The 16090-nt window shown below is 27.5% G+C and overlaps 1 protein-coding gene across 1 annotated transcript in view; it reads left to right on the forward strand.

The window, feature by feature from the left end:
• LOC111628903 (reelin-like) overlaps positions 1 to 15110 on the forward strand; it is a 283387-nt gene extending 268277 nt beyond the window's left edge. Inside the window, exons 67-70 of the mRNA XM_023372760.1 lie at positions 5640 to 5871; positions 9314 to 9482; positions 11611 to 11738; positions 15025 to 15110. Coding sequence (XP_023228528.1) covers positions 5640 to 5871; positions 9314 to 9482; positions 11611 to 11738; positions 15025 to 15082 — 587 coding nt within the window. The 3' untranslated portion in view covers positions 15083 to 15110. The remainder of the gene's footprint in view (positions 1 to 5639; positions 5872 to 9313; positions 9483 to 11610; positions 11739 to 15024) is intronic.
• Positions 15111 to 16090: the final 980 nt, after the last annotated feature.

Raw genomic sequence — 16090 nt, forward strand, 5'->3', positions numbered from 1 at the left:
ACTATGTATTTTTCTGTATTTCTGCCTGGCTGTGCTCAACAGTGCCAGACAATAAAGATTATTTTGACTGACTGACTGAGTATATATATACTGGAAGTTAACGATAAGTAATTCTAAAATTGTTTAAATTATTTAATTTTACTTTCCCTTTTCTCTGCTGTTATATTACTGTATCCCTTCTATGACTAACAGCATATGTCTACTATGTATTTTTCTGTATTTCTGCCTGGCTGTGCTCAACAGTGCCAGTCAATAAAGATTATTTTGACTGACTGACTAACTGTACTATAAACAGAAGAGGATGCATTTTATAGAATAAAATGTGTTGCAAACAATAAAAATTGATTTTTATAATCAGGATCAAAATTTCTTTTTAAAAGGCATCTTGCTCTGCCCTGGACACTGGAAGGATTGACAGATTAAGAGCTCTTAATTGTAATGAGTCAAATTTTTTCAGCTTAGGAATGTATTTTTAACTAAATTGTAAGATTTTTTTGAAATTCCAGTGGTATGGTTGAAAAATGTGCTTGGGTATACCTTTCACTCTAAGAAAGAGAATTTTTTTTAGTAGTCAGCAAAATCTATTATCTAGTATTAATTGATTACTGTATTTTACAGACTATAAGATGCACCTTAATTTTTAAGCAATTTTTTAAAAAAATAACATTTTTACCACCTAAATTCAATCCTTTTATACAGATTGAAGCAAACGCTGATCCACCAATCAATGCTTAGTAGCACTATCAGATGTTCGCTGATCGTACAATGGTCACACGATGATCGCTGGCCAATCTGCGGTCGTGGATTCAGAACCACCAGTTGTCTCGTGATCCGAGTTTCTATGGCGACAACCGTTGATTGTTTGAAAAGAGAAAAAGCGCGGGAATCTTACATCCAGACAATTCTATCCCAACTCCCCGCAACTCATGTTCATTGCATCGGTACACTGCTGCTGCTGCCAGTTGAATTCAATGTTGCCAGATAGAGATAGGTTTCCTGCGGCATCAAATATATGGCCAATTTTAAGACGCGGGAATTTTAAATCAAACACTGGACATTTTTATATTAATTTCGAGTATAAGACGCACCTGAATTTTGGAGGCAATTTTTCAAAGAAAAAAGTGTGTCTTATAGTCCGTAAAATACAGTACTTGAATAGTACTCTCTTGATACCTGAAAAGTAAAGCAGCTATTAAGAGAAGCTCTGATTTCTGAACTTGAATGTACAAACTTTGAGGCTTGCAAACATTAGTGAAGTCCTGTCATGTAAAATATGAAAGTAGTTCCAAGGCTGCTTTTTTTTTGTATCTTATCATTTTTCTAGTGAGTTGAATAAAACTTTTCTTTATCCTAGCAAACTGTGGAAGACCATTTAACCAGAAATGCAAAAATAAAGTGTTGCAACACTTTAGTAAGAATAACAACTGAAGTCTTTATTGAATATTTTAATTTTATAATTTTGGAATATTTATTTATTCACTCATTTACTACTATTGTGAGACCTGAAAGGCCCCTGGGTCTAAATCGGTAATTTTATTAATAACGTTAATATTTTGTTATAAAATATTATTTCGTTTGGGTGAGAAAAATGACGTTTTAGAGTGGGAAAAATAGATAACAGATGTTACTTCCTTTCATAGAAGTTAGAACATCCTCTGTTTTTCCCTTATCTGCGAAAACTCTCACTTTGATGGGAAATGTTTACCCCTCACATATTCCCCTTTCCATCCGTTCTCACGGAGGAATCTTTGCATGATGATTGGTCGCCGATCGTGACATATAGAGGAAATTTGTCAGAATTCGGGGAGTTCAGCGACAGATCTGAAAGTGTCCAAACTCCACACATTTCCCTCCTGATGACCAACGCCCTTCGATGAGTCACATAGAAGAATTCCCGAGTCAACACTTAGAAGTTATACTTTGACTTTGTGCACATATTGATCTCCCATGAAAAGAAGTAAATGAACTTTATCTCCGAAGCGTCCCTTGTCTACCAGAAGAAGACGAATGACAACTAGAACAGGTTGTATGTTTCTAACGATTTTGTGAGCTCTCTCTCTCAATCGCGCATCGGGTATAATATGAGTCCATATATCTCTCGATTTGTATCTTATTTGTAGTAGTTATATCTCTCGTTCATTAGTATTTTGTATTAGTTTTTATTTTCTTTGGTTTTATTAAATTTATTGTTGTTTTGTTTATCAAACGAAATGACTCTTAATTTGTGTCTGAATCAGATCTATAAAGCAATCGCACGCGTGTTTGTCTGCGGATCAATAAATTGACAAACTGGTTTCACAGGAATCCTGACGTAGATCCGAATCTCGCGATTAGGATCGAATAGTACAGCCCTCCTATAAGAACTTTTAAGATCGGATCTCTCGATCCGAAACTTTGGAGACAGATTTCGGATAATCTGTGCCGATTAATCCTCCGCGGATTAGAGTACCCCCGGCTACTCTCACACTATTGTATTTGTTTTATTTATATTTTTATTGCATATTATTTTTTTCTTTTAAATATTTGAAAAGAGCACTTTCAAATGTTGTATTCCAAAAAGAAAAATTCTAGAACATTATTTGAAGCATGTTCCACTCATTGCATTTGAATATCTTGTAAACTAACTGAAGAAGCTATAAATAAAGTACGTAAAAATGCTTTCAATATTAAAAAGCTCTAAATATTGTGCTGTGTGTTACAGTAAAGTACATTATAGATGGAGTTAATAGAAATTTTAATTAAATAAATTTTTGATACTTTTTCGTTAACTGGGTGCCAGTCATTTTTTCTACTAATTTTTAGCAAAATTGATATTTTATTTCATAATTCATACATGTAATATTACAATGAATATGTTTATACAGCATTGTTTATACACTTGTTTAATATTACAACATTTCACTAAAAATTGTAGTAAAATGACTGGTGCCAGTTAATGGAAAAGTACCAAATTTTTTTTATTTTACTTTATGATTATTGTATTTTATTTCACATGTTCTGTTGTAATTGTTCAGAATATTAATTTTGAATTTGTTCTAATTTATATCTTTCACATTACACTATTTTAAACTGTTAATTCCAAGATTTTTACTGAAAACTTTATTTATTTATTAATTTAATAAAAAGTTGGCTTCCTGAAATTAGCAGTATTTATTTATAAAGATGTACCAAGTTTTATGATGTTTAGTATTTTCTATAGCAAATTTTGGATTAGATCATCTATTACTTCACATTATTGAATTGTTAAAACTATGAATTTTCCATGTGGCTTTTAGTTTAAATTAATTAACTTATTCAAGTACAGATGGCATTAGTATGCTTAACATATAGGTAAGAAAATCATATATTAGTGCTATATGTAGGATTGCCACATGATGCTCAATATAGGGTAAATCAACAACATAAAAAAGGGAGATTAATAAAAGAAAATTAAGTTTATTAGTAAAAAAATTATGAATTATTTTTTGAATAAATTTAGGTAACAATTAACTAGAATTACACTGTATAATTTAAGTAATTATTATCAATAATTGAATATAATGCCATATATACAGAGATATATATATATATATATTGTTCATTCATTATGTCTGAACTTATATTTTTTTATCATTCTATGCACATCTCAATAATTCTACATTATTTTGTACCTTTTCAAAAAATTGTACATAACTGTTTTTACAATTGATGCATATAAGCAATTCTACTTTTATAAGTTCAATGGAATACTTATTCTTTTCATCAGTCCATTTATTCATGATAGAAAATGAACATATCTATAAATGACAATGTAGGTATGATTAAAATGTGTAATATAATTTTAAATAAATTATCACTATTTAATGTTATGTTTTTAAAAAAATTTAAATTATCAATAGTAGCACATTTGTTTGCCATTCAGGTGAGTTAACAAGGTATTTTAAATGTTAATTAATAAATATAGTTTCTTCAAAAAGTTTGTTCATGTTTATATTAGAAGTATTCAATAGTTCTACAGTTTAAGCAAATATTTCAAAATTTAGCAATTTTGTTAATATATTATCATTTCTGAGGTTTGGCAACTTTGCAATTAAAGATTTTTCATTGAAATCAACTCTTTTTTCCACATAAGACAAAGCTTTGTTATAAACATTTAAAAATTTGTTTTCAAAGTTTTGCTTTTCATGTAGAGTAAATCTTTCATCTTTTGCATAACTTCATACCTGAAAAATTTATTTGCGATTCTAGAAGTAAGTAGTTGTTTAAAATCTTTTAGAGTCACATACAAGTCAATAGCTGTGGTACTATTTTTTCTAATAATTTTTAATATTAAATTTAGAATTTTATATTTCAACAAAGATTTTTAGTGTTCACAAAATCCTGTACATACAGTATGTTCAGAAATTAATTGAATGTCTTTTTTTTTTTTTAATGTTTTAAAATGAATTAATTTTTTGAATGTAAAGTAGGATAATTAAGCTTTCATGTAGGATGTAGGACTGGTCTACCAAAAGTAGGATGCATGGCAAACCTAGCTATATAATAACTTATTTATTCATGCAAGACTGTCAAAAGACACATTAGATCCCAGTTCAACATTCTGTTAGTCTGAGATTGTAATAAATCTTTCTATAATGGACCCTCTTGATCCCTTTAGAGTGAGGAAATTTGTATTTGTTGCCTTACTTCTCAGTAGTTCTGCATTTTTGTGGATTTATAATATAAATAAAATAAAGTTTATACAAAAAATTTTTTAAAACAATAAAAAAAATTTTAACTTAAAAAAAGAAGAATAAAACATATAGAGAACAGTATAGTATAATACAGTGCTTCCTAAACTTTTTTCATTCACTAAATTTTTTCATGACCCCATGCCAGGTATTAAATATAAGATAAAGATATACAAATATTGTCCATAACTACTTTATTTATTTGCAAGCAAAACAATGTACATATATAAAAAACCAGTTTTAGGATTTGCTTTAAGTATACAAATATTAATGAAAGTAAATTATGCTTTAATGATAATGAATAAAATCTAATTGTTTTTTCAAATTCAACTATTTCAATTTAATTTTTGCAGCCCAAAATGGGGTTGCAAAGAGAAATGCTGGGGTCACGATATGCATAGCTTAGGAAGCCCTCATATAATAGAGAATGTGTGCTTAGTTAAGAAGTGAATTTTCAAAAATTAATTACATTGCTATGTTAACATTATTCATGTGTAATTCTGAATTGAAGCCCAAAAGCCACTTATAGACTACAAGTGAGTCTCCATCATTTTTCCAATAAATCTAGATACCTTAAACATGACATTTATAAGATAATTCCTAACAAATTTATACTAATTAATGGATGGACAGATAATTTTCTTTCTTCAATTAATGTTTCATAAATATGGTTCATTTTTAAAGTTGTAAATAGAAAATTTATAAAATTAAACACATTTTTCAGTTTATAATTAAAAAATAATAATAAACAAGCAAAAAGAAATTAATGTTTTTTGCATTTTGAATTAACCAAGCAATAATAAAAATATTTCTGAAATTTTTTAAAATTTAATTTTAATGTCTTCATTTGTTATTATTTTCTTTAATAAAATAATAATTTAATGTAAATTTTAATTCTGGAGACTGTTTAATCATTTTTAATTTTATAAGGTCCAGATTGTTATCCTTCAAGTAATATAATCAATGGTATATTACTGCTTACATCTTTCACTGATGGCTTTGAAGAAGGTATAAAATCAAGTATATGGTGTAATATATCAGGTGGAAGACTGAGTGTGGATTGTGGCAATTTTGCACCAAATGGACATGGAAAACATTTATATTTTAGTGATTGTGGTTTACGTCAAGCTATGACATGTGAACTTGATGGCACCAGCACTAGGTATATTATTTGTATTCTTTTATTATTTTATTATATNTTTTTTTTTTTTTTTTTTTTTTTTTTTTTTTTTTTTTTTTTTTTTTTTGGTGAATTAAAGTATTAGATTTCATTATACTGCACTTTGTTAAGTAAAACCTTGCTGGTATGTATTAGAATAAATATTTAAATATGATGCTTTTAGATGTTTATGAAGATTATTTTAAATTGAATTTCAAAAATTTTCATAAACATCTAACAATGCTATATATAAATACATTCTATTCTATTATAATCATTTGAATTATATAATATTTTTTAGTAAAATGTTATATATTGTTATACCATACTAGATTAGTCAAAATTTTATTTTTCACAAAAAACTAGATATAATAATCACCACATTCTCCTTATAATAACTAATACTGCTTTTTATATTTTTTTCATACTATATTGATATATGTACATAGCATTTCTGTTGTTATTGTTATTATTACAAAGCATTGAAACTAGAACAAAGAAGTTAGACTAACTACTTAATCAATCAGGATATATTTTAGTTTATGAAATTTCTGTTTTCCTAAAAATTCCTTCATTGGCATGAAGATATATCTGTAATATAAGGATGATGATTCAAGACATTGCAATTAAATTATAGTCAAATTCATTACATCTTAGAATTGCTAAAAATTTCATTTTAATCTGAAGACTTCATTTTTAACAACAATTCTTTATATCATGAGTTCAATAAATTTCTTCAGATCAATTAAAAATTATAATAATTTTTTTGGATTTGATGGTAATACAGCCATAAATATAATTTATGAAAACTTGAAACTTTCAGCATAATTTCTGCTTAGTAACATGGCTGTAATTCAACTATCATAAAATATTTTAATTTTTCTATAATTGCATTTGTATAAAGAAAAACGTTGTTTTTCTTTATACAAATGCAATATTTTTTTGAATTTTCTTCAATAAGTAGGCTACACTTAATGAAATTCCTGAAATGCAAAGTTATGCATCATTAATGTCATATCAATTAATGTCTGACACTTTTTGTATTTTAAAAATGTTTTATCTTCTGTTGAAAAAAATCTTAACAGTCATCAGCACAAGACATCTTTGCAAAATATTTTACATTATTCATAAATAAATATAAAAAAATTATGTTTTAAAACCTATGCAAAACTTACTTTATTAATTATTTTAGTTTTTTGACGTTTCGGCATCACCATAATCATTCTTGAGGATAAATATGAGGGTAAAATCTATACTGTTATTATCATTACTTAGAGCTAATTTCATCTGAAAAACAGCATTTACAATAATTAGCTATCTAATTAATAATTTTCAATAATTAATTAAGGAAAGTTTCTAATTAATTCAATACAAATAAAGCAGTAAATATGTTGTCATAATTTCTCACTTAAACAACAAAACATGACAAAAGTAAAACAAAACAATCCATTAAATTAAATAAATCATATATTGAACAAATTTATTTATCAATTTTATCAATATAACTTGAATTTATAAATTTAAATTCAAGTTATTAGTCAAGAACAATATCAACCTAAAACTGAAATGGAATAGAGAAAGAGGAAGGAATGAAAAATAAATGATACAATGCTGATAATGTGTGTTTTTGTTATATATGTTTATGCACTTGTGAATACTGAATGCATTTCAGCAGATTTTAAATTGTTATTAAAAGAACATTTTACATATATCACCCAAAAAAAATTAAAATTTTGTGACTTGTAGATATAATGATGTGACTTAACATCTGGAATGAAATGTCCAAAATATCTGTTATGTTATTTGCCTTTAATTAAAACATTTGTATGCTATTAATAGGAATTATTACTTTGTTGTTATAAATAGGAAAATTTTAATGGAGCTTTTTATAAAAGAAATATTATCCTAATTTTTAGAAATTGAATGCAAATTGATTTTTCTAAATTTTTATTTCATATAAGAAAAAATTATCAGAATTTCATCTTTTCCAAGGACATGTTTTCTTTTTAAAATTTTAAATTAAACAGCTGAATTTTGAAATTTGCCAAAATATTCTAGATTTTACTTTTGATAATAATTTAACATTACAATAACAGCTGATCACTATCTTAATAATTAAAAATATTAATAATCCAAAAACTTATTGTTTTATTTATTTTATTTTTAATTAACATCAATTACAGGCAAGGCAGCAAGCTGCCAGATAGTGGACTACCCCCCAATAGGACAAAACAAAGACCTAAATAAAAAGGAAAAACAATAAAATATGCAAAGGTATACATACAGTATAATTAAATTACAAAGATACAAAATTAAGAATTTAATCCAAAGCATTTTAAAAAATAATACAACGAAGCATTAAAAATACAAAGCAAGTATATAAAAAATAAAAGAAAAAAATTTTTTAAATTATAAAAATTTAAAAGTTTGAACATATAAAAGGTTTTTAAAAGAGTTATAATTAAAATAAAGAAAGTTTTCGACGTCAATGACAAACCTATCAACCCATAAAAAAAAATTGAATAAAAGATAGTGGGATAGTTTCAGAAAATGTGATATTTTGAGTGCATCTATTAAATGGTGAAGGACAAATGGAAATTTATTTAGAGGAAATTAAACCAATAAAATATCGGAAAAAACAACCTGGAAAAATAAACGATATCCCTCTCAAGAGAAGGCAAGAGCAAATAACATTTTTACTTGAAGTAACCATTAAACTAAAGTTAAATTCAGAATATAATAATCATGGGATATTTTTAATTAAATAAATTTAAAAATGATAGGCATCTAATTCAAGAAGATTTGAATGAAACTTTTGATAATCACTTTTAAGATGTATCACTGATCTCTCATTAGGAGATATTTTTACTGGTATAGTATATCAAAGATAAACATCTTTAATTTCTTGATTTATCAGTTCCTTCTATATCTGAAGTTCTTTTAAAAGTTGTTTTTATATATTTATACAATTCGTCAAATTTTATTTAGTTTAATATAAACTAAATTTTTGACGAATTGTATAGAGGTTTGTAAATAATAATAAAAGAGTATTCAAATAATCAAATATTATTTATTCAAAAATATTTATCATTGTGCGTTATTTTAGGGGAAAAAACAGACAATTAATTTTGAAACATATTTAACTTAATCCATAATTAACTCATATTTTAGTAACTTTTGATAGTATTTGGGTTAATTAAAACATTGGACAGAAAACAGGTTCTAACTATCTTCTTTCCATTTTTCTTGTGTTATCTGTTATAAATAAAATATTAAAATGCGTTCTGTTTCAATCACGAAAATATGCTAATCCTAATACAAAAAAAAAGTTACATTGTAAAATTAAAAATATATTTTTTCAAATAAACTCATTTGAGATTGGTTATAATTTAAAAGAATAATATTTAAACTTGCATAAAAATTAATGATAATTTTTATTTTACAGTAAAATAATGTTTGTTATTCGAATTGGAACACCTGAAGGTTCTGCATCGTGTCATATCAATTCACAAACTCAACGACTAAGTGATAAATCAGTTTTATTTCAGTACACCGTGAATAATGGTATAACATGGGAATTAATTGCAATCCATTCACCTCAAGATTTTTTGACGGTAATGATTTATATAAATTTTTTAAAATAATATTTATAAAATATTAAATGGGAGCTTCGGAAAAAGACTGCTACTATCCTTTTAGCATATATCCAGAGCTGTTGAGAGAGATGAAAGCTGGGAATTTTTTCAACTCTCCCTCTCACTCTGGAGAAAACTTAGGAGCCCATAGTGGTTCCTATCCAATAAATTAATTTTATTTTTACAGCGAAAGAAAGAAAATCTTCAAAACTTTTTTATTAATAAAGAAACATTTTACATATTTCATTTGTCCAGAAAACGACTAAAGATGCCCGTTCTCTCTCCTGGATCCATACACGCTCTCGACCAGTGGTGCATTATCCTATAGCAAAAAGGGCAATTGCCTAGGGCCCCAAACCAATCTTTTATAAGAAAATATTTCTCTCAAAACATTCCCTTGAAGAAAAATGTCTGAAGTTAACACTGTATATTGGGTTCCCTAATTCAAATTTGCCTGGGCCCCATCTGCATCTATCTTACAAGATCGATAAATAGATTGACCATAACTTTTTATACTAAAACGGGACGGGGAGCCACAAGTGATAAATATATATATCTCGTATTATAATTTCGTCAAGAAATATAGAAGAGCTTTACTACTGTAATAATTCGTTAGTATATTATTGGTGATAATGATTTGGTGGCATAAAAAAGAATAGGTAAATTTCTCTAAAGGATTAATAAAGAAATTTATTAATTTTCGAAAATATAAAGTGCTACTTTTAATACAATACTAATGAGTTTGCCCTCCCTGGCCACCTACGGCGGACAAATATGGGGAATAGAGTGGAAGGAATGAGCGGAAGAATCAGGTTGTCTACTGCGACCCGACTTCCTGCTCACTTCTTCCACTTGTTCCCAGTATATACTATTCATAACAAAAATTTCACTAATATATAGATATATAAAATTATACAATTCCAAGTGAAGATTCCATAATATAAACTGAGTTCGGATCCATTTCGAAATGCAATTAATTCACATCCAAATCAATTAGAAAAACAGAGTTTTTATTCAAATTATATATAAAAAAAAAAAAAAGTTTCAGATTTTATTCATCAAAATCGAACAACATTCACATTCCAAGACAAGAAAACATTTTATTTTTGAAAAAATCGTCATGTTCGATCAATTCAATGTCCCACAAAAAACTTCCAATTCCATGGTTACACGGTTCACTTCACTCGCTCAAATCTGCAATCCCGCCTTGCTTCGCTCATCCTCTGCTCGCTTAGCTCACTTGTTCAAAACTTTCGATTCCCGGTGACCGAAAAAGGTATCGTGACGATTTTAAGTACAGTAATATATCTATAGAATAGATTATATCAAATTTAATAGTTAGATCGATGGAGAAAGTTTCCTAGAGTCAAACCAAACGTATTTTTCAATGAATTTATTTTGTTTCAGTTTTGGTCACACGCAATTTTATCGTAAAACTTATCGCATTGTGAGTTGTAGTTTTGCTTTCTTAATTAGCATTGCTGCTATCGCTTCAATATTTACTTTCAACTTCTCTTTATTTTCACTCATGAATTTCCTTGAACAACTCTTTCTACAGAAGCTATAGTTCCTCAAAAACAAAGAACTAATTTAATCAAATTATTAAAATCTTGAAACTCAAGATATTAATAATTCTTTTCGTGCATTTCGTTAAATATTTTGATCCATCTGTTGATTTTTTCATTCGATTTTTTCAAGTGTTTGGTTATTATTGTCTTTATTAGCACTCATTGAATTGTCGAATTTCATGCTTGCGTTTGTGTAATATTTTCCTTAAATTCGTTGAAACTCTTCTCTACGCTGTATTTTATTCCATTTCTTCCTCGATAGTATCCATTCGAATTTATGACAAATATCGATGCAGAATAAACACTTTTTAACAAATCACGGGTTTAGAATACAACATATAAATGTGTTTAATATATAAAACGATGGGATACCCGGGTACGAAAATGAAACGGTATTGTTCCTTCGGTTTGGTCAGCCTATCAATAAAGTTTAATTTTATTAGCATAATTTAATCCAAATAATTATTTATTACGTTATTTTAATTATACTGAAAGATACTAGAGTAAAATATATTTTCTGTGTATAAACACAATTTCAGCCCAGAAGAGTTGTTTATGAAATACCTAACGAAGCAAAAGTGTATGGAGTTAAATTTCGATGGTGGCAACCTTTTCACGACGGTCCGGGTCACGACCAGTGGGCTTTAGATAACGTAGAAATTATTGCGTAAGTTATAATTTTATTTTTATTGAATATAATATCATGTATTTAAAAATCTTTAAATCCTTTTGAAATATAGTAGGCTAACGATTAAAAATAATTCAAAGTCGAAAGGGTACTTATTAAATCGATAAAATGTGCATTGTTGAATTCCGTATTAGCCTAAGTTTTCTATGGTTTAATCTCATTTTGGAGAACTATCAACGATTTAAACGTTAAATGTTACTAATGATAAAAAATTCAAATTGCAGTTATAGAGTACAAAGGGTAATCAAGGAACATTTACTCTTGAATTAGGAAACACAACTGACATAGACCTGGACATACAGTTGGGTAGTGCAATTTTTAATTCGTGTAATGAAATAAACTATATAAACAGCATAAAAATGTAACAAAATTGAGAAAATGTTTATATTTTAATATTGTTATCATTATTTAAAAAAATAATAATAATAATGAAGCTCTTGTTGACAATGAACAACTCTTTGGAGGACGATAACACTTATCGCATCCGTTGAGATCTGTCTCTGATAAAGTAAGACCAATTTCGTATAAAACAGTTTTCGGTAACAGTATACCAGAACGTAGTCATAAAAAGTAGAATGTTCAAACATTTTTTTTTACTCAAATGTCATTAGATTTAAATAAACTCCTCTGAAACCGCTCGACCGATCGCGACCAAATTTGATACGGTCATCAAGTCTAAAACGGTGAATATCATAAGCTGTTTAGAACCCTGGTAAGATCGTGTCCTGGAGGAATAGCGATAAAATTCTGCCATAGAATTAATATTGGATTTTGGGTGTTTATAAAACGTGCGCAACAGTTCAATTTTGTTTACAGGCGTAAACAAGTGCGAGCCATTCAATTTTTGCTCGACATTTTTTTATTTTAAACAATTTAACGTGATAAACGAATCTAAATTCCAGCTTAACAACTCTATATTCGTTTATATATTCGTAAACATCGCTGGCTGGCATGAACAAGCTTAAAAGCTATTACATACGAACTGAATTAAGTCGTCTAAAGTAAAGTATGAAAGGAATCGAGTTTCCAAAATCAGCCACTAAATCAGATACCATTCCTTCTATTTTTTCTATTTTGAAACACACTAAACAAACTCTAGATTTAAAGGTAAATCTCGCTCAGCTTAATTTGCAGTCGTTGAAAACAACGAATGCTATCCTAATAATAACTTATTATAATTTTCGTTTCATAATATTTCGTGAAAAATTGCTATTTAACTTCTTTAAATACTAATCTCAACAACACATAGCATGAAAAAAACTCGTTATGCACTAATGTTTACAGGATTTAAGAGTTTAAAAAAACTATTCGACTACCATTTTCATGGCATCATTATAACACTTCTAATAATTTCTTTATATCAACCATCTATTGGATTTTACAGGCGTACTTAATGTCTTGCATGTTAGTTGATATAGCAAAGCTTTTGGCTCGTAAAGTTAGAATGAAAATTGCGTGATAGTTAGCAACTGTGCTTAATTGCATTTGCACTTCTCGTTTTTTTATTGACTTTATACATTACAAAAGCACATTAGAAGCTGAAATATCTTAAAATGTGAATTATGATAAAAAGAGAATTATACTAAGTTATTAAAAACAAGAAATTTTAATTATTTAACATAAATGACAGTTAAATTGAAGAAAATTAAATTCTAAATTTAATAGCATTGCATTAGTCTCTAACTCTCTTTTGTCAGTGTTTTACTTTACCAGTACAAAGAGAAAGTACAGTAAATGATTTTCTAAACAGTTTTCGTTCATAAGCTTGAAACGAAATGAAGTTTACACATAATAATATCACTGCAAAAATTTTATTCTAATTTTTCTCCTATTTTCAACGATTAAAAAAGATTATTTGACCCCGAAATCGGGTCAAGGTCATCAGATTATTAAATTTAGTATCAATATTATTGATCTAACTAAAGGCATTATCATTTAAGAATTAAAGGATCCTGGGATATTTTTATATAAATAGATGTAGTAGGAATAAATTTAAAGAAAATTAACCAAATTCCTTTTTAAAAAATGATTACTACTAACAATTTTTGCTCTTATGACTTGAGAGTTGAAAGACAAAATTTTATATATTTGTGGCAAATAAGACTTAAATTAGAAAACGGAAACCTAAATTATCTATTAATGTATTTAAAAATTATATAATTAATAATATATATCTTAATAAAATAAATTATTATAATTGTAAGAATGCCAATAATTGATGTTAACATTATTTAATTGAATGTGTCATTAAGTACAAACTTGATGAAGTGTTTTGTTTTTTTTTTTTTTGCATTCATATGACATACTTTCCATGGTTGTTCTTCTTCATCTAAGACTATAAAAATTGTTTAGTCATTGNTTTAAAGTTGTAAATAGAAAATTTATAAAATTAAACACATTTTTCAGTTTATAATTAAAAAATAATAATAAACAAGCAAAAAGAAATTAATGTTTTTTGCATTTTGAATTAACCAAGCAATAATAAAAATATTTCTGAAATTTTTTAAAATTTAATTTTAATGTCTTCATTTGTTATTATTTTCTTTAATAAAATAATAATTTAATGTAAATTTTAATTCTGGAGACTGTTTAATCATTTTTAATTTTATAAGGTCCAGATTGTTATCCTTCAAGTAATATAATCAATGGTATATTACTGCTTACATCTTTCACTGATGGCTTTGAAGAAGGTATAAAATCAAGTATATGGTGTAATATATCAGGTGGAAGACTGAGTGTGGATTGTGGCAATTTTGCACCAAATGGACATGGAAAACATTTATATTTTAGTGATTGTGGTTTACGTCAAGCTATGACATGTGAACTTGATGGCACCAGCACTAGGTATATTATTTGTATTCTTTTATTATTTTATTATATTTTTACCAAATTATACCATACTATTATTATTTTTTCTCCAAAATTACCTCTAAATAAATTTAAGATCTCATTAATATTTAAGTATGTAATACAGTATAAAAAATTTTGGAATACCAGTTCGGACAATGGGAGGCAGTTCTATATAAGTCATGAAAAAACCATGTTAAATCCCAGCAGGTAAGAATACTGACAATATCGTCAAAGAAAGTAATTAGGGTGAATTCAAAGCTGCATTGGGTGTAGGAGGTAATAGCACGCTGAATAACTGTTCATGGTTATCTAGTCCTTGGATGACAGAATTTTGCTTTTAAATCGTGAGTAATGCACAGAAAAGCGAGATTGTCGTGGAGATGGACAATGAACGAATCGTGTTTTTCATCCACAGGTTGGCCCAGCAAGATGGGAAACGTTATCGTCTCGGCGGAAGAAGACACTTCAAGTGATAAACAATGATTTATTATCAAGTCCTCGGAAATGAAGACTTCCTTTCCGTTACTGTAAAAGTATTATATACAGTAAAATAATTCTTAATTTAATGTTATGAATTATCATTAATTATATATGTAAACTTTAATATTTTATAATTCTAGATTTTGGTTTTTGTATTCTATACAGACATTATGAACATTTAAATAGATATGTGTATTTAATAATCGTATATTACATGCATCTAAACGCATCTGTTTATTTCTATATTCGAAAACAATATATTTTCAATACAATGTAACAAATTGATGATAATGTTTGACCGAGTTGTCCTAAATTCAGCTTCTGATCAAGGTCGTACGTATCTATAATGCAGGTTAGTTAGGCAACTAGTCAAAAAGTTCTCCAAATTTGATACAATTCATGTAATCACATTTTGTAACATATTGACGATTTTTACTGTAAATTCTTTATGAATTAAAATTTTCAATATAACCTTAAGATTTTAATGTTTTTTTATTAAATCATTACCTAAACACACAAGAATTTAGAGACAGTTTAAATTGCTTGGAAAGTGCAGATTTGAAATGAGTCGTAAAGTTTCCTTCCCAACTGTAATACCATTCAGAGTTTATTGATATATTCAGAGCATATCGATATTCCCCACGTCGTTTTAAATTTCCGAAAACGGTTGGTAAACCAAGGATGGGTAATCCATTTCGCTTACAATCGTACCAAGCTTCTTACGGCCTGAGAATTTAACAAATGTCTAACGACTTAATGGCGAAGTAAAAATATCTCAATAATTTTCCACATCGTTATCGATCAGAAAACAGTTTTTCTGCCGTAATTTTTGACCGATTTTTTTCGAATTCCATAACGCTATCGCTATAGGTAACCCTGAAAAGGAGAATACATTAAGAACACAATAATAGGATAAAATATAAAAGCTGGGTTAGAATTTAAATCTCCTTGAACCGATTTGGAAAGAAACTATGTCGTGTATCGAACTGTTAGCGTCAAGA

Source organism: Centruroides sculpturatus, unplaced genomic scaffold (assembly GCF_000671375.1).
Source record: "Centruroides sculpturatus isolate CEXI.00-Female unplaced genomic scaffold, Cexi_2.0 scaffold423, whole genome shotgun sequence".
NCBI classification, from domain to species: Eukaryota; Metazoa; Arthropoda; class Arachnida; order Scorpiones; family Buthidae; genus Centruroides; species Centruroides sculpturatus.